The sequence below is a fragment of the Antechinus flavipes genome, chromosome 4 (genome assembly GCF_016432865.1).
Source record: "Antechinus flavipes isolate AdamAnt ecotype Samford, QLD, Australia chromosome 4, AdamAnt_v2, whole genome shotgun sequence".
NCBI lineage: Eukaryota > Metazoa > Chordata > Mammalia > Dasyuromorphia > Dasyuridae > Antechinus > Antechinus flavipes.
In genome coordinates this window covers 224,050,878-224,073,950 of record NC_067401.1, presented here as the reverse complement: position 1 = coordinate 224,073,950, position 23,073 = coordinate 224,050,878, and the positions used below count along the sequence as shown (strand labels likewise).

Here is a 23,073-nt window from a genome sequence, read left to right as displayed (position 1 = left end):
GTGAACATTATTGGAATTGAAAAACTTTCCCTCTAACCTTATTAAAACCTAATAAGTGCTTTTGTAGTGGTAGGGTGGTAGTGGAAATGTATAAAGGGGGAACTACAACCACTCTAGACCTTTTTAGTTGATTCTGAAGATTAAACTAGAGATAATTTTTTTTTTTTTAGCATGACTTGGCGATAGACTTTAAAGGAATGCTTATGGGGCATGTCTGTCTGAGAATGCCTTGTCTTGGGAACTGTGGGGGGCTAAGGAATCTCTTTCCAGTCTTACAAGACTTGACTTGTGGCCTGTTATAGAATAGGTCATGCTTCTACTTCCCAGTCTTACTGTTCTTATGCTTCTTCTGAATTATATTCTCTCTGCTTCAAGACTCACAGATTTTTATTTCCTTATTAATATCTAATGATTTCTTTTAAAATATGACTATAATCTTGTCTGATATTCTGGGAATCAGTTCTGAATTTTCTATATACTACTTCTCTCTCTGATTATGAGGCTTATGACAATTTGTAACATTGGAATATAGCTTTTTCATAGATAGTACTCCCAAATTCATTTTTGTTGAAGAATGTAAACTAGATTTCATCTTTAAATCATTCTCTATTATTTTTAATCCAAAATTAGATGTGACGCCATTATTTTTTTTTCTGGCAATGTGAACCAATTCAAACTCCAAATAAACCACTGGATTTTTAAAAATCATGCTTGAATCAATATGATTAGTTAAAAAAAATAATACTTTTCTCAACTTCAATTAGTGCCAATGACATTGAAATAATTGTTTCTATTTTAGGAATTCATGAGGAAATTGGAAGAGAAAAGAGCTGAACTAAATAAGGCAACAGGTATGGGAGAAGCTGTTCTGGCCATCTGTCACCCCGATTCCATTACCACCATCAAGCACTGGATTACTATCATTAGAGCCAGGTTTGAGGAGGTCAGTATGGAACACATAATCAGTGTAATACTTGTCAATCTTTTATAAGTTAGAGACTAGTCACAAATTAAAATGTAGTTAATCATTGTGGGAAAATAATAAGTTGTTGTAAAGTTTATTTTGGCTGAGGAAGGAAGAGGTGGTATGGGGTTAATGATATCTACAATTGGCCTGGGCAGACATCTTAATCAATTATAACCTTTCATGATTCATTTTGTTAAAATAGAATTCCTGTGGATTCTGTGAATCCATTTGTATTCCATCTTTGTGCCTATATTAATTGGGTTAAGAAAAAGAGAAGTTTAGTATCATTTCAATTATGGTGAATTTATTAATATACAAAAGGGAAAATATTTTGTATCTGGATGACTAAATTTGCAGATTAGGGTTTACGTAGTTGGTGTATGGTTGTATAGACATTTCTAATGAAATGGGTCCTTGAATTTAAATTAGAAAGTAAAAGAAAGCAGGTATTTTTTGGTAGGCCTTAACTTCCTGAGGTATATCTTAAAGAGTGCTAGACTTTTCTTAGTATCACTCTTTAAGACTATATAATGGATTTTGAAGAATGATAAATGGTTTGTGACCTCCTGAAGAAGGTCTTACTACTGCCTTACTATCTTGCTACCTTTCTACCTCCTAGAGACTTGTTGGTTCAAATTCCTTGTGTTAAATCATTGAATAGGCAGTTACACTGAGGTGAGTTTGACTGACAGGAGAGAAGAATAATGAAACAATACAAGAAATAGCTAATCAATACATTTGAAATAAATACCTTCTTGCACATAATTACTGTTGCATTAGCAGGAATGAGATTGCTATTTTACAAATTGAAAGAGCTTCAGAAAACAGATCTCTTCTTCAATAACAGGTCCTGGCATGGGCAAAGCAGCATCAGCAGAGATTGGCAAGTGCCCTGGCTGGTCTTATTGCTAAACAGGAATTGTTGGAAGCTTTGCTGGCTTGGTTGCAATGGGCAGAGACCACACTCAGTGAGAAAGACAAGGAAGTCCTCCCCCAGGAGATTGAAGAAGTGAAAACCCTTATAGCAGAACATCAGGTAAAAATGAACTTTATATTAGACATGTTCAGACATCTGGAAAGAACAAGAATTAAGGACATCTCAATTAAAATCTCTCTTACATGGGAATTAAGAAAATGGGCTGGGAAATACATATTCCATGGTTTAAAAGTAGGATCTTTAAAACATGATTACTCACATTCATTTCTTCAGCAAAATGAATACACTTACCTAAATTTTGAGACTTATTATAGTTCATGGACTAAAGTTAATGATTTAAGGTAATTGTTATGCAGAATCTCACTATTATCAACCATTCTTGTTTAGAGATCTTAAGAAAACGTGACAAATACCCAAAGATTCAGAAATACATAGTGATTTTTAAGGCCTAGAGATCATTATTTGGAATTTTGAAGTGATTGGTATAAGCTTTTACTTGTTTTTGTTTTTCTAACATATACTCTGTGGTCCTTCTCCAACTGGCTTATGTCTTGATTCTTGTACCAGATCTTCAGTATCTGTGTCTTTACACAGAGGGTATTCCCTCATTCTAGAATGTACTCCCTTTTTATCTGTACATCTTAGAAGCTCTAACTCCCTTCAAATTTCTATTCACTTGTCATCTCCTCCATTGTATGTGTGTGTATTTTTATATCTATATGTATACAGAGAGAAAGAGAGAGAAAGAGAGAGAGAGAGAGAGAAAGAATTTACCTCTATGTATACCTCCAAGACAATCTCCCATTTCCCTCCAAACAAACAAATAACAGAGTAATATAGAATGTAAGATCCCTGAGGCCTGGGATTGTTTAATTTATGTCTTTGGGATCATGACACTCTAGCAAAACTTAAGAGAATATTATATGATAAATGCAACTACATGAAGTCATAAATTGCAGAGCAGATGCCTGCTTACTTTGGTATAAAGATTTCTTTTCAAGAAACACTTCTTTTCAATTAAATCACAGAACTAGGCCAAAAACAAACTAAAATCGTAGATATATATTTTTTAAAATTTTGCAGAAAACCGAATGTCATGATATTTGTTATAAGGATCAGATAATTAAATTTTCTCAATTAGAAACAGTGGCATAATAGATAAAACTAGTTTTATATTGTTATTTGTAACCCATTTTTAAAATTATGTTTACTTTGGTATATTCTTAAAGTAGCTGATTTTCATTACAGAGTTTCATGGAGGAAATGACCAGAAAACAGCCTGATGTGGACAAGGTTACTAAGACCTACAAGAGAAGAGCAGCTGATCCCTCTCCTTTACAATCACATATTCCTGTCCTAGATAAGGGGAGAGCAGGAAGTAAGCAATGATATAATTTGGAACAATAACAAATACTTTTATTTTCCCTCTAATAAAAATGACTAGTTTCTAATGAAGTAAGATGGGTCAGTTCAGCAAAGTAAATTTATTTTTGCATTCATGCACAATTAGTCACTAGATAGGATAGTTATCTTTTAAATGATTTGGTTAGCTAGTCTATCATGAAAGGTTTTCATGAAAAAGCATAGGCCTGAGAACTTATGGCTCTGGCTTTCCAAAAAATAACTAAACTCTCAAATAACTGATTTGCAAACAGAAAGAATTAATCCTTTGTGAATTAGTATACTAATTTTACAACAATGAAACTTAAGGTATACTGTGATATAAAATGATTATTAGATGATTAAAGTAGACCCATTGCTAATGTTGATTAATGATTAGCAGATGACGAGATTTACATATTATTTCTCCATCTAATCCTTTATTTCTTTTCTCCAGTTATCAGACATGAGAATATATTGCTAAGATGCCCACAGGAAAATACTTAGTCTTAGAGACAAGAATAAACAAACACAATTTAGACATTTTATGTGTTGTTGTTTAGACTTTTCAGTCACTTCCCAGTATTTGCGATCCCATTGTTTTTTTTTTTTTTTTGGCAAATATAAATAGAGTAGCATTTCCTTTTCCAGCTCATTTTACAGATGAAGAAAATAAAGTTAAATGACTTGCCTCAGGGTCACAAAGCTAGTAAGTGTCTAAGGTCAAGTTTGAACTCAAGAGAATGAGTTTTCCTGATAACAGACTCTATCCACTCTATTCATTGTGCCATCTAGCTATACTTTTTTATTATAGTGGAAAGAGAGCAAACCTTATAATCCATGTGTAGATTCTACTTCTAGTTCTATCACCAATTAATTGTGTGACCTCAAATGTATCAGTTAACTTCCCCAGGCTCTGATGTCCATTTTTGTCAATTGGGAATAATGTGATCCACTCATTTAGTTACCGTCCTTTACCTGTCATGGTGAAGACCATTTTGATGTGGTAATGACAACATGATGTGGATAAATAATAATTCACAATTATTATAATAACAACAGTAGGCAAAGCATTTGTATATATTTTAAGTTTGGAAAAATGCTTTAATAAACTGAATGTTACTCTATTTCATAGATAAAGGAAACTAAGGCTCAAAGAATAAAGAACTTGCCCACAGTTAACTTGTACATATATATACATATATAGATAGATAGATAGATATAGATATAGATATACATATGTATAATTGATTATATATAATCAATTAAAAGATTTTTTTTTCTGTTAGCCTATCTCTTTTTCAGTTTCTGGGTAGGAAAAAAAACACCCCTAACATAAACTGACCTTTTGTCACTTAGGCTCTCATTTTACTACCATGACTCCTCACTTCACACAACTTTTTGTGAGTTAGTGTTTGTGCAGTACCCTTCTGGTTTTTACCTTTTCTTTGAAGTCCTTCACAATGATGATGGGGTATTTAGGAAATTCAGTTGCTTGACTACATGGAAGAGGAAGTTGCCATTTTAGATCATTTAAATGATTTCCTGTTTTGATCAAGCATATATATCATTGTACTTGGTCAATCATAAACATATATGCATAGGCATATGTATATGTATGTGCTCACGCATGTGTGAATATAAATAAATAAATGAATGAATGAATGTATGAAAATATTCCTCCACAGTTAGAAACATCAAGGATTTCCTTAGTAAATATAAAATTATAGAACATTAATTTTAACTCTCACATAGAAAAGAACATTTTTACTAATAATGCTGAGCTATTGGGTCAATTTAGCGTTGGGTTAGAAGGCAGTGGGTCAAGTTTTAATACAATGGTTAGCTTCTTTTGAGAACTCTTGGCATTTATGCCACACTAATTTAAATGGTATTTTTTCACAGGGAAGCGTTCCCCAACATCAAGCCTGTATCCTTCTGGATCACAAACACAAATTGAAACAAAGAATCCAAGGGTAAACTTATTAGTGAGTAAATGGCAGCAAGTCTGGCTTCTAGCTTTGGAAAGAAGAAGAAAACTTAATGATGCCTTGGACAGACTGGAGGAGGTTAGTTAATTGTGTTTCTCAAAAACTAAAAATAGTTCTCATTTTTATAGGAAATTAATGTATGTAATTTAACATTTAAAAACTAATAATGTTGGAACTAATTTGTATTATGTGTAATAAAGCTCAGATTTTTTGTAATTATTAGTCTATAAAATATATATTTTAAAGGTGTATGTTTGAGATATTTTGCAGGTCTAGGGTTTTTTTTTTTAAGATGTCAATACACCTACAGGAGTTGAGATATATATACATATATGTAGTTCAGAGAGCTATGAGTGTGGAATCAGGAATTCTGTATATGAGAAAATATTCTGTGATCCCGAGAAAGCATGGGAGAAGGTCAAACAATAGAGAAGAACTTAGTACTAGTAAATGAAAAAAACTACTTGGTAGGTAGAAATTTTTACTTCAAGTAATCAAAGTGCTCTTGCTATATAAATTACAGTGTCAACTGCCACCTTGGTTACATTATTATCAAGAATTTTTGGGGATTTTAAAAAAGTTGTAAGAAAAAATTGGCAGTTTTACAAAGGGAGCAAGTTCACTGAGCAGGTTCAATAAGCTTTGTAGAAATTTATTTTATAATACATATTCAGGAGCACTTTTTGTTCTCTGAAATGAATGATATCTATGGTGTCTAAACTAAAAGAGTTCTCCTAAAGGACTATTCTGTCAGCTTCATTAACGGATGAAAGATAAAATTAAGCATTTATCATATTATTTATATGAAAACAAGAATCAAGTTATTTCTCCTTTCTGTAGCTGAAAGAATTTGCCAACTTTGATTTTGATATCTGGCGTAAAAAATACATGCGGTGGATGAATCATAAGAAATCTCGAGTAATGGACTTCTTCAGACGGATTGATAAAGATCAGGATGGAAAAATAACACGACAAGAATTTATTGATGGAATTCTTTCCTCCAGTAAGTGAGACTGTTATTAAAATAGTACTTTAGAATACATATAGGATTGAAATATTTTTATGTACCTATGCTATTAAAAATTATTGCCTTTATAGTTTCTAATAAAATCACTTCTTAAGGAAAATGACTTTTTATGAATTGTACCCTCTTATAAATAGTATAAAATAAATTTTTATAAATAAAAACTTCTTTATATTCTTATCTCCTATATTTTATAATCAATCAGGAATAGAAACTAGAATCTATTCCTATCACACCTACTAAAATAAATATTAACAGAAAGTCTGAAAGTAAAGCATCTACAATCCCGAATCAAGCAAATTTATATAATTTAATTTTCTGTAAACATTTGGATTAGTGAAATGCCTAAACCATGGACATTCAGGAATACTAAAGAATTATTCTTATTATTTAAAATTCATTAAGAATATCAACTAGTCCTAGGCAGCAAAGACAAAAATGAAGCAATCTTTGTCCTCATGGAACAAATAAAAGCTGATTTTTAACACTAATTTGACCATCACAGTCTCTTAACTAGTAGTGTAGAGAGTGTCAAAATTTAATTGCAATCAATTTGAAGCACATTTCTAATTTTATGTGTTTTCATGTATAGAATTCCCAACCAGTCGCCTGGAAATGAGTGCAGTTGCTGATATCTTTGATAGAGATGGTGATGGCTACATCGACTATTATGAATTTGTTGCAGCTCTGCATCCCAATAAGGATGCTTATAAGCCTCTGACAGATGCAGACAAAATTGAAGATGAGGTACTCATTCTCTTTCCATCCTGTATGGTTTTGTCTATACAGCATTCAGTCAATATTGCCCATGCAACTCATTGTCATTTTATTTGCTCCCATGTTTTATGATTCTGCCAAAAATTTTCAGTCTCCAAAGTTCAATGTTGACATTGAAATGGATGTTTCAATCATGTTTTTGGCAGGTGACAAGGCAGGTAGCTAAATGTAAATGTGCAAAACGATTTCAAGTGGAACAGATTGGAGATAACAAGTACAGGGTAAGTTTCCCTAAAGAAGTTCTTGGTTCTTTGATGTCAATATGATAAACAGTTGATCTGTGTTTTCCCAATATCTTACATATTTATTTTTATAACATTACAATATTATGTGGGTGGTAATCTTTTTCTAGTTTTATATCTGGGAAGTTGTAAATTACTTATTTTCTAGATAGATTTCTTCAGAAAATCCAGAGAGCTCCTGATGGCTTTATGGGTGGGGGAAATATATATTATATGTATGTATATATACACATACATACATATACTTAAGAAATATATAAATATGTTCATATTTGTATCCATATATTATATATTACAATGAATATATGTATACATATGTGTGTTTATATGTATAATATTCATTTATGGTATTTTTTTGTACTTCACATATTTATGACTTCAGTGGGTATATACTTCCTCCACCAAGAAGAGTAAGATAGTTTAGCAGGTAATTTCATGATTTTCTGTGTCCAGAATTTTTGTCATCTGGAGGAAATCTTCTGGTAACAAGACTTAGCCTGAGAAAGCAAGTGCTGGTCTGTTATCAGACCCATGTCAGACCTTTACAATCTAGTAGGAGCTGCTAACACTTACTCAGCTCTGATGGCAGCCCTTAAAATAGAAGATGATCTCCAGAGGAATATAACTTTAGTAGAGGATTTATATTGCACAATGTAAATAATCTTCTATCATATTTTTTGTATCCTAACTTTTCCCCCCATAATTCATGTTAAAGCTAATCATAGTCAAATCCATAAAATTATTCTTGAATCATCTAATAGAATCAATATAGTATAGGGAAAAGGACAGGTTTTAGTTGGAATTCCTGTTCTTCCACTTACTAGCTTTGTAGTAAGTGGAATGATTTGATTAAATGATTTGAGCTTCCATTTCCTCCTCTATAAAATAGGGTAATCATACTGACTTGGCCTACTTCATAAAACTAATGAGATGTTGTGGATAGTGCTATATAAATGAAAGCCATTATTGTGTACAATGTAGAAATGATTAAAATATAGATTCCTTTTATATATGGATGAAATAGAATTTTTATCAATGATTGAGAAATATTTTGTATTCATTCAAAATCTCATGTCTTCTTTAGTATAATTCCACTAAGGAATACTGTCACCATCATGCATTTTCCTTCCCTTCTCCCTTTTAAAAATTAGAATAGATATTTATTTAGTAGCTAGAAAAGAAACTTGCTGGGTTTTCTCCCAAATAGTTAATTTCTACATGGAACACAATAATTTTCATAAGTAAAACTGTGAACATGTATTCATATTAAAATTTAAAGATGGAGAAGAATTCAACATTAATTCAAATTTAATATTTGGACAATGATATCCATCCACCTAGCTCTAAGCTAGGTACAATATTTAGAAATCTAGAGTGTGACAGTGTATTTATGTTCTTTTTGGAATTATGTAGTAAGTTTCTTATTAAACTAATTATGTCTTTCTTCCATTTTTCATTTATCAGTTCTTCCTGGGAAATCAGGTATAAACCAGTGAAATGTATTCTTGAGTTCCCAATGGTGTTTTATATTTTTTTTTCAATCCATATTCATTAAAGCTTGCCATAGCTCATCTTTCCCCATGTTGTTGATTAGCTGTGGTGTTTTTGTAACTACTCAAAGGATCTCTGAACTGAGATCCATTTTGTCTCAGTGAGGAGATTACTTTTAAGGGAACCAGATAATAATCAGCTATTTGGCACATTTTTAGTTTCCCAAACATAGCTTCTTTTTCATTAATTTTATTATTCATATATCTTATGGGCATGTTTATTAGTTTTAAATCTTTAAAATATGGAATCTAGGAATTAGGAAAGGATAAACATCAATTAGTATGAACACTGCAGAAAAATAAAAATCCCTGAAAACACCTAAGAAAACATACATAGTTTTATGTATAATACTACCATTTTCCATCTGTGCCAAAGTGCTAATTTGTTTTTACCCAATAGCTATATTTCCTTTAAACTCACTATAGATTTGGAGTAATACCATATTTATTGGAGTCTTCAAATTAATTTCCTTGAAATTCATCTTGACAATTAGAATAGATATGTTTATGCTAAAGAAATATTTTGTAGCTTTATATTTGTTTTAGTTCATATGTTAAAAAATTAAGTGATAAAGAATAACAACTCAAGTGATTCTAGAACCAGTGAAAGGATAAATGAAATGAGTAATTTTTCACTATGTATTGTGGAAAGCGTGATACACTGTGTTTATAGACACAGTATAAATAGCGCATGAGATACTCTTTAGTCATTTAGATTTAATAATGCTTTCCATTTCAGCTATGAAACTATTTATACTTTCCTTTTATGGCAAATGAAATAAATTATTTAAAATTTATCTGATGAACTTTTAATAGATATAGTTAATCCATAATTAACTTTTAGATACCTTCTTTGTCTCAATTGCTTTGATCAGTAAAGAAAGGTATTTCTGAAGGTTAATATTTCATAACATAAGCAAAAGACACTCCTGTCATAACGTTCAACACCAGTCATATTGACAAAATAATTATGAGTAAAAGTAGCATGTTCTAAAGAAGATCCTAATTCTTTGTCCTTAACTTACTATCTGGCAAATAATACTTATAGAGGAAATGAAGGAAACAAAGTTAGGGGGGATTCTAAGTAAAGAAAGAATCCAGTTCTTTAGTAAGAATTGAATGTCTTGCCTTATAAATTATTTTTATTTTATGCTTCTCCCAATATGCTTGATTTTGATTATAACTTATGGACCAAAAAGCCTTCATGTTATCTGGTTCCCCAAGGTAATATTCCTTTTCTCCCCTCTTTATCCTTTGCTTATTAGCACTGAAGGTCTTCTAACAAAAAAAATGTGTGTTCTTGCTTTTAAATGTTAATTTACATTTCAGGATCACATACTTTAGAAGTATTGCTAAAAAAAATTTAATTTAAAAAAATGGTTTCAGCAGCAAAAATTGAAACTATTATAAGGTTAAAGGCACTTCACCCTGACCTGGAGTTTTATATATACTTGTGATGACCTTCAGAATCTGAAATGAGATCTGTTTGAATTTTGCTTTGAAGCCTATTTGAGTTTGAAATTAAAAGATAAAAAGTTGTTGGGATTTTTCTCTTTTGAAGACAATGTTTCCTAATTTATCTATCATGAGCTATCCATACTTAAATATCTCAAATGTATTTCATTTGATTGATTGTAACTAGTTCAGTTTATTTAATTCTTCAATTTGTAATGAGCTTTGCTGGAAAGATACCTCTGTAGTTTGGCATGGGAGTTTAGAAACAGATTTAATGTCATCAAACCATTACTAAGACGTAATGAGTGAACATTACTGATGAGCAACTTGAGAAAATTTGTAACATGGCCTAGTATAAATATATGTTGGAAGAACATACGAAAATTGTCAATGTATAGGCCAGCTAGGTATATTGTGAATAGAGTATAAAATTGCGAGTCAAGATCTGAGTTTGAATTAGTCACCAGCTATATGACCTAATGAGAAGTCATGTTAACTTATTCCTTATTTTAAACATTCCTTATTTTAAAAATGGGACTAATAGCATCTACTTTGCAAGAGTTGATGTGAATCATCAAATAATCAAATAAGGTAATACATCTAAGGTGCTTTGGAAACTTTAAAGTAATATGCAAATTCTGGTTATCATCCATATTATGTCAGAATAAAACCCTATTGATTATATGTTAATCCAGTCTTGGAAATTAGTTCAAAAGATTGTAATCATGGAGCAGCTAGATGGTGCAGTGGATAGAGTGCCGGACCTGGAGTCAGGAGGACCTGAGTTCAAATCTGGCCTCAGACACTTTAAACTTTCTAGCTGTGTGACCCTGGGCAAGTCACTTAAATCCAATTGCCTCAGCAAAAAAAAAAAAAAAAAAAGTAATCGCTCTTCCCACCTCCACCCATATTTACCATTAATGCTTTCTTCTAGGCCATTATCTTCTCAAGATGCTCACTAGATAAAAAAGATGAAAAAGAATGAAAAAAATACAGTCAAATTTTCCCCATGTATTTCTATATAAAACTAAGTTTTATAATCAGATTGGAAAGAAAAATCAGAGGATATTAATTTTTTATTCAGTCCATATTTCTTTTAGGACAATTCTTACTTCTCTTAAATTCAGAAAACATGGGCTAGAACTTATTTTCATGGCTGCTGTTCAACCTCTAGAAATGATGACTAAATATTTTTTAAAAATTACTTTCTTACTAATGGCTTCTTATAATGAGAAAGGAAATAATCTTCAAGAAGCAAAATGATTCTTTGTAACTTTTTTTCTTTTGCTATGCTTTCCCTATCATCTAAATCAGCATGCAGCAGACTCTAATGCAGATCATTTATTATGCAAATCATTTTCTGAGATTTTACTAATAATTGTGAATTAAAACAAGAAATTGAACTTAGTTGCTTTAAGCTTTTGGAGCCTAAATATCATGTTTTAAATGAGAGGAACTATTAAAAACAATATTTTGCCTTTTTTTTTTTTTTTTTAAACTTGAACAGTTTGGTGATTCCCAACAACTTCGTCTTGTTCGCATCTTGCGAAGTACTGTGATGGTTCGTGTTGGAGGTGGATGGATGGCACTTGATGAGTTCTTAGTGAAAAATGATCCTTGCAGGGGTAAGGCAATACTCATGTAATAGACAATGAAAGCTTACAAAAATTATTGTTACTTTTAAAATTATATGAAGTATTGTGTGGGGACAGCTTCAGTTGTTTATTGATTCCAACAGTGAATGTTCCCATTGGTCTTTCTTTGTTAGCCTAAAGTTCTCAAAAGAACTCATGGCAGTCATGTAAACCATACTCTTTCCATCTTTTTGATCTCTTATGGCTAACCACATAACAAAAAGGAATCGAAATATTAGTATAGGTGTTTATAAAGAGATAGGTAGCATTTCCCCACCCCTTCAGAAATTTGCAATAGGAACAAATTGCTAACTAGAAAAAAATTGGCTTCTTAAAAAAATTCGTCAAAATTCAATAATAGAAAAAATACTGCCAATTATTTTAAAAATCTCAATATTTTAATTAAATGCTAAGTTTGAAACCTGTTGCCAGCAGTACCTAATCTTTACCAATTGGAGATACTTAAAATAGTATAAGCTTGTTAATGTCTTTCATGTGTGTAAAATCCTTTGCAGCATAAATTCAATTAAAATAGGAACCCACTTAAGGAAAAAAATTATGCAAACACAGGGAATAAAAAAAGTAAGATTGAAATAGTTGTGAATAAGTTATTCCCTCTTTTTTACTCTTACTCACTCTTTCTTTGTCTTTAAATAATTCAGATTAATGTGGTCCCTGTTACAAAGCCAACTTTTAACATATATTACCTTTTATATGGTATTGATTATTAGAAAACCAGTCCTAGAGTAACTGCAGGTGATTCTTTTTCTCTCCAAGGGAAACAGTTTTTTTTTTTTTTTAAACTAAGACAACTCTTATTCTAGAATGTGTCCTAACAGCCCAGAAGTAGAACACCTTTGCATATTAAACTGCTATACTTGTTTTCTTCTCCGCTAATGAGATGCTTTAATGTGATTGGTATCCTATGTCATTTTTTCTAGTTCATCATCATGGGAGTAAAATGTTACGGTCCGAATCAAACTCTTCAATTACTACTACTCAGCCTACTATAGGTTGGCAACCTCTCCCTTTGCCTCTCCCCTCTCTTTTTCTCTTTTCTTCTTTCACATTCTTGCTTTGATCATTTTTTTAAAAAAAATAACATGCTTCATTCATTGTGTATGGCTTAACACATATCCAACTGGGCTGGTGCTTTCAAGTTCAGTATCCAAAAATTTGACACACTAAAGGTGTGTTACAAATACAATGATCATCTACACTGATCAAATACGGTGCTAACACGTAGCTCATCTAGTTCTTGTGGAATGTTTTCTGTGTGCATATGTGTTTGTATAAATGGTGCACCATTGATTATTTTGTTGAAGTTTGGGTGTGATATTATTGCATGTTGATAAAGCTTACTATTTCAAGGTGCCAAATGAAAATATCTACTCTTTTCATCTGAATGTGGAAAAACCTATAACTTAATTTTATGTGGTGGTTTAAATTGACAAGCCATCTCTCTTTATTTTGTAATATTGTGGGATAAATTAAATATTTTTAAACCTACTGGCAATTTTCTTACCTTATTTGGTACTTGCAAGACAATCCCTGACTAATGGGCTAGCCATCCAAGTGTGGTGAAACAGGTAATGAAATCTACGCATCAGTGACTGATGGATTAAAGATATTTTAGCATGTGGGCTTTCCATTTTCATGCTGACTCTTAAGTAGTGAGTTATTTTTGCTGGTGTGAAGTGTTAGAATAAGCACGCTCTCCTTTTGTACTTGCCTATGTCCAAAACGAATGCATTATAGAGTGATGCATTTGACTTTTTGTTGAGCTGAGTTGGAGCTAGCATGGCACAAAAGAATTTTCTTAAAATATGTTGACCATTGGGCTCATTGCGTTTCTCCTTTTCAGTTAAATGCCTTTTTCCCCCCTCCATGTGTACTTTAGCTAAAGGAAGAACAAACATGGAACTCCGTGAAAAGTTCATTTTAGCAGATGGTGCTGCTGGTCAGACAGCTATGGCAGCTTTCCGACCTAGGGGGAGAAGATCACGACCATCATCCAGAGGAGCTTCCCCTAATAGATCGACTTCAATGTCAAGCCCTGCTGGTCAGGTGGCCTCACCTCAGGCCCCCGTGATGAGCACCCCAAAGGTAGGAGTCAATTCAGGATATATTTTCTTTTTGTGGAATAACTAGATTCATCATGACCTCAAATACTAAATTGATCATTTCAGAATCAAACAAGATTAGTCAGTGTTTCAGTTTTTCATGTGAAATGGCACACAAAAAGTTATTCTTATGGTGCCTTTTAAGTTACAAAGGAAGCTATTTACTTAGGTGCTATGTTTACAATTACTTGTATTCATTTTTTAAAATTTTCATGTATGATTTGCCATCTGACTTTTCTGCTTAATTATTATGTCCATTCCTACTGTGAAATGTGATCTCTTTGCTTTAGTGATCTTTTTTATAGTTTTGCTTTTTTCTTCCTACTGTCCTTTATATTTGATTTGCCATTGTTTCATACAGATAGTCCAGCCTTTAATACGCAATTATGGTAAACCATGGTTGACAAACAGCAAAACGTCAACTCCTTCTAAACCAGCAGAATCCTCAGACTTTCAAGTGTCATCTGCAGAGGTATAGTAAGGATCTAGTCTCTAGATTGACCAATTTCTTTAAAACTAACAGGACACTAACATGCACTGTCTTTCTGGTTGGTACATATAGAATCACAACTTCCTCCATTTTAAATTTCTAAAGAATGAAAATTTTCCTTCCTCTTTTTCCTATCTTTATTTCCTTGTACCAAAATGTTTAGCATTATAATTTCTTGTCTAAAGCTCCTCTATTCCATTTTCCAGAAATTCATCACCTTAGAAATTCTTACCATATTTTTCCAAGCTTACCAATCATAATATTGTAAGAAGGGCTGACAGTGAGAAGAATTAGAATCAGCATTTCTTGCTTCTCGTGGCATCTATGACTCAAGGCACACTTGTATTTAATTACCACAGGCAGTTGTCAATGTGTATTTTCCCTATAGTCCAAAGATGATTCAAAATCCATTTACAACATTTATTTGTTTAAAAAAATATGAGCATGCCAATTAATTGAAAATAAAATTTATACCCAGAGATGTGTAGTTTTTGGCATGAAAATCTTCTCACTCGAAAAAAGCTTAAAATTTTCCTGCCCAAAAATATTGTCCTGCTGACAATCAATTGTAGGAGACAAAAGACCATTTATTCTCATAAAGAGCTAGAAAAGTTGCCACCCATAATAACTTAGAGAATAAATGTTATATAATAACCCTTTAATCTCAAGGAGAAATTTGGAAGAAATAAAAATATAGATTTTCTTCTCCAACTAGGTTTTTGTTCCTTTATCATTACCCCAAATCACTGCAGTTACACAAAGAGAAAGTTGTATTACATGTCTTCAACAACATCTGTAACTTACAGAGTTAATGTAGGTGTGAAATTTTTGGGAAGTAAACTTTCCATTATTTACAAAATGGAAGGGGAATAGTGTCTCATGGACCAATCATTTATATGATTTAGTTATTTGAGAGCATTCTTCTGTATGAAAATTTGTCAACAAAAACCTATACACCCTATAGACTTTATTCAGGTAATAGTTGACTGCATATAAATTCTTAAGAGAGTAAAGCATGAATAAACTAGCCATTTCTTAAAATAATGTAAACTTTTTTTTGTGGGGAAAAGAGAAGAATACATTTGAAATTTTATTAGAAGAGGAGAGCTCCCAGCATGGAAACTTTCTCCACCGTTGCAATCAGTAGATCATTTATTACTTAGTCTTAGGAAAGTTGCTTTAGAGCAGGGCTTCTTAACTTTTTCCATTTGAATCCCACATATATATTGGTATATAAAATAGGCATACAAATTAAACATTTACTAATAATAAATCATAATTTTTTGACCACCCTCTCCCCTGAAGATTTGCAACTCACAGTTTAAGAAGCTTTGGTGTAGAGTGCAGAGAGGTTAACTGATTTGCCCATTTTCACACAACTTTAATTTTTCAGAGGCAGGTCTTGAATTCAGGGCTTACTGACTCCAAACCCAGATTTCTATCTACTAAGCTAACTTTTATTACAAACTTATTCAATAGCCATTCATATGACTATACTGTTAGGAAAATTTCATAATTTTTTTCTTTGGCAATTCATGAAAGAGACTTACATATTTACATGCTTATTTTTCAAAGTTAGGAGAGGTCTGAGCAGCCATACCCAAATCCAAATTTATATCCAGAAAAAGTGACTGCATTACAACATACCTGGTAAATGCTTATTCAGTCTTTGCTTCAAGATTTTCAATGAAGACAAGCTCCCTTCATATTGAAGGGAGCTTGTTCCGCTTTTGGACCATTCTGATGATAAAAAATTTTTTCTTCAGTTTGCCTCTTGACAACTTCCACAGTTCTGTTTTCTGAGGATAAACTGAGTAACTAACATTTTGTTGTGTTGTCACATGACAACTTTTAAGGTACTAAAGGATGATTTTGTTTCCCCACTCCAATTAAACAATGCCTTCCATTGATTAAATTGACCCAGTTTCTTCAAAAGTTCCTAATATTGAGTGGATACTTATATACATCTTCTCCAACCTTCTTTTTCTTCCTAAAATGCTGTGTCAGAAATTAAAATCAGAATCAGAAATCAGAACCCTCTAGGTGTATTCTGATCAGGGCAGAGTACCTCTTATTTTAGATTTAGAAGAAATTTAAAGACCATCTAAGTCTGATTGCCTCATGTTACTGTTAAAGAAACCAAAAATCCAAGAGAAGTGAAATCATTTGTCAAATTTGTACAGTGTTTTATAGTTTTCTAAGTGTTTGATTTCTTAATTGTTGTAATAACTTTGTGAAATGGATAACTTGACAGATGACAGCATCTGAAAACATCAAGTTTAAATGAATTGTCCAAAATCACATAGCTAACCACATAGGTAAGATTTTTTTTTTTTTTTTTAACACTACATAGAACACGTCTATGTATTTATATCCACTATTATTCCTTAAACCTTAAAATATGTCTGATTTCATTCATCTGGGTGCTTTCTTCACTTAATACAGATTGAATTGCAACTCCATGTTTCATAAGTTAGTATAGTTTTCCCCCACAAAACTCTAAAACATTACTTAATAACCAGCATTCCAGTTATGAGCCCCTCAGAACTTTGACAGGCCAAACCTTAGACAACAAGCAGCCACACTCAAAACCTTTTCCAGCTTTTTAGGTCATACCAGAACTTACACTTCATTGGTAGAACCTTAGAATATGGACAGTCTTTTGTGCCATTATGAGGTATGGCTTTATCCCTCACTAATAGGGAGGCAATATGGTATGGAGGAAAAAGTATTAGATTTGGAGTTGACCTGGGTCCATATTTTAGTTCTGCTTATTACTGATGAGAATTTTGATATCATCTAGTCTCTTTTTTGGTTTTATTTTCTTTTTCTATAAAATTAGAGGGTTAAATTTGATCTCTAAAGTCCCTTTCTGCCTGAAATCTGTGGTGCTACATTGAGTAAAATTCACATAGAACAATATTGTATGTTTAGGAAAAATGCTTTTATCACAAAAAAAAGTTATTATAAGAGAGGTAGAATAGTTTAATGGAAGAAAAAACTGTACTGAGAGGCAGAGAACCTGTTTCTGAATCCAGTTCTCTGCTACTTACTATTATGAGACTTTGAAAAATTTACTTTCTCTGTAGACCTCGATTTACTTATCTTTAAAATGAGAGAATATACTCATTGACCTTTCAATTCCTAAGATGTTATGGTACCATAAATTAAAAGACTTTTTCAAAATTTCTTAAATAGTTACATTTTATGCTATATAATGCCATAGTGGTTTTCATTTTAATGTGACATCATTTTAAAAGATAATACTGTCATTTTAAGTTTTGAAAATACCAGAAAAGAAGTTCATTAGGTTAATAAAAATAACATGTTTCCTTCCAGATCAACTAATCTTAAAAAATTCTTTCAAATTTAATGTGATTTTTATTAGAAGTGCTCCCTGTTACATACTACAGTCTGATGTTAAGGCAGAAATGAAACTCATGGATTTTATCTATTTTGTAGGAAGGATAAATAGTTCTTCTTTTAAAATATCTAATGTTTATTGCTACCACTTTTCTACCATCTATATTATTAATGCTTTATATATGTATATGTGTATACACACACAAATTACCATTTTTTCATGTTTTCATTGTTGGCATGTCTTGACAATTAATTTTCAAATCACTACTCTCACCAGAAAAGAAAGTTAAGGAATTCTGGAAACCAAGAATCTTTTCTATTCCAGGCAGAACTTTGTAAATTAATTTTATAAAAAAAGAGAATTATAACCAGCACTGACAATTATTTAACTCATTTTGATTAATTCACTACATGTAAATAAATTCTTATACTTTTATGAAGCCTGTTTGTCTTAAGTATATGATTGGGGAATGTGATTTTGGGGAAACACACTCAAACATGTCCAACATTCAGGAGAAAAATGAGCTTAAAAGGTTTAATTTTTTTTAAACTTTGCACTAAGATACAGTACTCATGGTTGCAACATTTTTACATTTGGGTTTTCTGTAAGCTCCAGTGGGAAACTTTAAATAAGTCTCACTCATATCCAGGTGTTTACCACATACGTGGAGAACATAATTATATTAAATTCTGAATTAAACTTTTAAGTATCTAGTGTGAAAATGAAACCATTATCAGGTCACTGTCCCAAAAGTATTCTGTACACATACCCTCAGTATGGCAATATAATTTTGTGGATTTCCAAACATATTACTAGAGGCTGGTTGACTAGCATTTATTTGTGTGTGGATTAACCTTTAATTACTTTTTAAGGCTCTCCTATAAATGGCCTGAAGCCATATTTTGTGACAATGCGATAAACAGCCTTAACTGCAGTAATTACAGATTCACTTGAATTTCTTGGTATAGCTGCCTTGCTTATGGTTAGGTTCTATTCTCCCATTGTCCTGCATTTTCTTTCACCAACATATTTCCTTCAGAAGTTTCTCATTGAATTAAGGGAATGAAGGAAGAGGTGTGAAAATCCAGCACTTGGTTTTGATAAAACTGGCTATTTTTCTTTTACCTTCTCCCACGAAGTCTGTGGGAATTATATGAGAAAGAAAACTGTGAAATGACTAGGATTAGTTGCATGAAATACTTTTTATTGGTCACTGCAGGGAACACCGATACAAGGAAGTAAGCTTCGCCTTCCAGGATATTTATCAGGGAAAGGGTTCCAGTCAGGAGAGGACAGTGGACTGATAACAACTGCAGCTACCAGAGTCCGAACACAATTTGCAGGTGAGTTCAGTACTGATATGACTGAAGAGTATCTTTAACTCTGAGAAACTGCAGTGGAGTAATAAAATAGGTGACTGGTCTTGGAGTTAGGAAGACTAGGATTCAACTTCTGCTTCTAATACATACTGGTTTTGTAGTAAGCAAAATGCTTAACCTCTACTTCTTAGCCAAGAATCCTAAATAGTATGAGCTTCCTAGACTCTTGAAATCAGTTAAAAACAAAACAATAAAATTCAACTCGATATTTTCTTTTATTATGTGTATGTGTGTGTATAAAAGAATTTTATGTTATATGTAAATAGGATTTTAGAATTATTTCAATATTTAGGATGGCAAAAGGAATGACAAACTTTTTCAGTCTAACAATTATACAGTACAGTAGTTTACAGATGTTTTTTGTAAATACATAGCAAGTTATTTCCTCTATGTGGCCACTTGCCAAAAATTCTTGAAGCAAATTTAAGTAGTATTTTTTTTGAGGATATATTGGCTTGCATATTGCCTTTTCATTGTTAACATAAAACCAACACTGTTGTGATGACAAAAACAGATAAGCTGAGTTGATTGTGATTTACAGTACTTGGGTGGGGTGGAGGACAGCAGATTTCTTCTTGTGAGAAATAAATGGCAACTTTTGTATCTGCTTCAATTATGTATTGATCTCTTTTGGGAGTAACTAGTGAATTACCTTACTTTTTAAAATGTTATCTTCATTAGATTCTGGTCATTTGAATAATACTTTTAAAATATACTAGGATAGCCTTCTCAATGAGTCTGTTAATGACTATGACAGCAAAAAGTCATAATTATCTTTTGTGTAAAAACAGGTTCTCATTCATTATGCCTATTTAATCTCAAATATACTTGTAAATAACAGAACTATGAAGATGAGGTTGGGGGAAAGGGAATCAATGCATTTGGATATACTGAGTATCCTGCTTTTATTTTTTAAATTGTCACCCCAAGATAACTAATGATGGCTTTGGTAGATTTGTATTCTCATTGTTTCAAGTGAAGAGGATCTCAGATATTTGAGTGAATTATTGTCATTGTCAACAATTATTACTATTTCTCAATAGAATATAAAATCCATGAGAGCTTTTTTTCTCCCTGTATAATCTCAGTGCCTTGCACTTTAGTAAGTACATATTATTTGGTAGGTAGAATGGAATTAATCCAGTAGCTCCTAGGCCCTATTATGGGAAGGAAATCAAATATGTCAGATCTCTAGTGTAGAAAACTGACAGTGTCGAAGGACTAATGTTTTTCCTCTTTGCTCTCAGATACCAAGAGAACTCCTAGTAGACCTGGAAGCCGAGCTGGGAGCAAAGCTTGTAGCAGGTCAAGTAGTCGCCGAGGTAGCGATGCCTCTGACTTTGATATTTCTGAAATCCAGTCTGTGTGCTCAGATATGGAGACTGTGCCTCAGACCACCAGACCAACTCCCCGAGCAGGTTCTCGACCAAGCCCAGCCAAGCCTTCCAGAATCCCCACACCCCAGAGGAAATCACCTGCCAGCAAACTGGACAAGTCCACAAAAAGATAGTGCGATTGGTTCTGCTATGGGCCTTCCTTGTGCATTTACTATTTAAGTTTTTAAGATGTAAAATAAGATGTAGAGATTATTGTGAAATATTGCAAGAGGTGAGTTTTAAATTCTGCAGATGGCCTTATTTTGTGTATTTATCTTGTTCTTTTACCTGTATAATTATTTTGTTGGATATTTTGGGGGTTATACCACATCACATGTGAAGAGAGAATTTTTAACAAAGACTAACATTTGTACACAGCAATGTGTAGAACTTACATGTGAAACTCAATTCCTGTATGTACAGGTAAGTCTGTGACCTGACTGAGAAGGGCCGCATCACTGCATCATTAGCTAACAGCTAGGGATACCTCATGACATATCTTTTTCTTTTTTTAAACAAAAAAACCATCAAAAGCCAAAAGCCAAAAAAAGAATCTATTTTGAAATTATTAAACTGAAGTGCAAAAGATGGGAAACAAAAAAAAAAATAGCATGTACACATATACATATACCAAAAAAAACCAATACACACACACATACACACACGAAAAAAATCCCATACAAAACAACACATTCACATTACTGTTATTCAAACAGAATTTGTTAAAAGAACTCAATTCTCTGGAAGTAACTTCAAGTACTTGCCAGTTCTTTAAAACTCTTAATACAGCATTGAATTGCAGCATTTCTGTGCCATTGCTTTAAATGAGGCCAGAGACCTTCTGGATATTAGAACTATTATCCTATAAGAATATCAATTCAAAGTGCATTCATTTCAATGTGAGGTTTTCTTTTGCTTGACTGGATGGTAGCACTGTATCATTGAACTCATTTTGTATCAAAGCAACTTTGCTTGCAGAAAACTATGAAATAAAACATGTCCCTTAACAACAATGCTATGGAATTAATTTTTTTCCCCAGGGAAAAATCAGTACTACATTATTTTTATGGGTAATCACAATTTGGAGTGACCAAAAGAGACTTAAAAAATGGGTTGGTCTTAATTTCCCACCTTAAATAATTACATTCTGATATCATGTCTATATTTAATATATATACGTTTTAATTTATTATGTATATTCACATAAATACAGAAAATGTTAGTATGCATTTAATAAAACATATTCACTTGTACACATCATGGCATACCTGATTATTTGGAACTTTTTTATGTTAGATATTGGCTTTATTAATAAGAGTTATAGTTTTGGAGTTAGAATACTGGGTATGAATACTACATTTCCCATTCAGTATCTGTGTCATCTTGGACAAGTCGCTATTCTTCCCTGTATCTCAGTTTTCATATCTTTATGTAAAATGAGGGTATTACATTCTATGAGATTGGTAAAGTCCTTTTTTGGTTAGCTCTGAGAGAGGTCCTAAACTGAAATTATAGGAAAAAGTCTCATACACGCCTTCTCTATCCTATCCCATCTTTAGGGATAGGATTTGGCAGGATAAACTTAGACTTTTCCTTGTTTCCCTGATTGATATTAGTGCTTAACAACCAGAGTGGTAGTTAACTGAGCATTGGACTAGGAATCAATATGCCCTCAGTTCACATGCTACCACTGATTGTGTTGGCTCACCTTTTATCCTTGTGTTGGCTCACCTATAAAAATAGGGACAGTGATATCTATAGTACTTACCTCACGGGTCTCTGGCAAGGCTCAAATGTGAGAACATTTGCAAAATGCTTTGCAAATCTTAAAGTGATAACAGTGTTAAGCAATTATTATTGTTTTTAATGGAAATAATTTATTCACAAGATGCATGTCTCAGGTGAGAACCTTCTATTGATATGATAAATCTCAGTCATGAAATTGTTTTCACTTTTCCCAGTGGGATAATGGTGATCATGTAATCTCCATTGGCCAATGGAGTGTGTTAAAGGAGTGTCCCTTTGTGGGGATAGCAAATGTGCCTGCAAAGATATTTCAAAAACAAATATTAATGAACTAATAAAATAGTATTCTACACACCCAGTTTTGAATGCTTCCTCTTTTAAAGATCATATATATGTATAATTTTTCATATTAAAGTTTGATTTTAGTAAGAGCAGTTATGATTTAAAATGTTCCAAGGAAGTCTTGAGGAACTGCTCCTAGTCATAAAAGTTTATTCAATTACTTCTAATGAGAAAAAGGTTTAATTTTTTAAAATTTGGTTTTGCCCTCATTTTGATCTGCTTTAGCTCCCAAGAACTCTACTTAAAAAAATAAAACTCATTCAAAATGCTCTTAGTCATAAAAACTTATCTGATTA

At 32.3% G+C, this 23,073-nt stretch overlaps 1 protein-coding gene across 2 annotated transcripts in view; it reads left to right on the top strand.

Annotated features, from left to right (window-relative positions):
* Positions 1 to 22,789, top strand: part of DST (dystonin) — a 591,073-nt gene extending 568,284 nt beyond the window's left edge. For both annotated transcript variants that reach the window (XM_051997184.1, XM_051997185.1), the window contains 13 exons: positions 800 to 943; positions 1,815 to 2,003; positions 3,153 to 3,282; positions 5,190 to 5,353; positions 6,116 to 6,278; positions 6,892 to 7,046; positions 7,223 to 7,297; positions 8,783 to 8,800; positions 11,831 to 11,948; positions 13,858 to 14,063; positions 14,442 to 14,552; positions 19,154 to 19,277; positions 20,561 to 22,789. In XM_051997184.1, the coding sequence (XP_051853144.1) occupies positions 800 to 943; positions 1,815 to 2,003; positions 3,153 to 3,282; positions 5,190 to 5,353; positions 6,116 to 6,278; positions 6,892 to 7,046; positions 7,223 to 7,297; positions 8,783 to 8,800; positions 11,831 to 11,948; positions 13,858 to 14,063; positions 14,442 to 14,552; positions 19,154 to 19,277; positions 20,561 to 20,823 (1,860 nt within the window). In that variant the 3' untranslated portion in view covers positions 20,824 to 22,789. The remainder of the gene's footprint in view (positions 1 to 799; positions 944 to 1,814; positions 2,004 to 3,152; positions 3,283 to 5,189; positions 5,354 to 6,115; positions 6,279 to 6,891; positions 7,047 to 7,222; positions 7,298 to 8,782; positions 8,801 to 11,830; positions 11,949 to 13,857; positions 14,064 to 14,441; positions 14,553 to 19,153; positions 19,278 to 20,560) is intronic.
* The last annotated feature ends 284 nt before the right edge of the window (positions 22,790 to 23,073 follow it).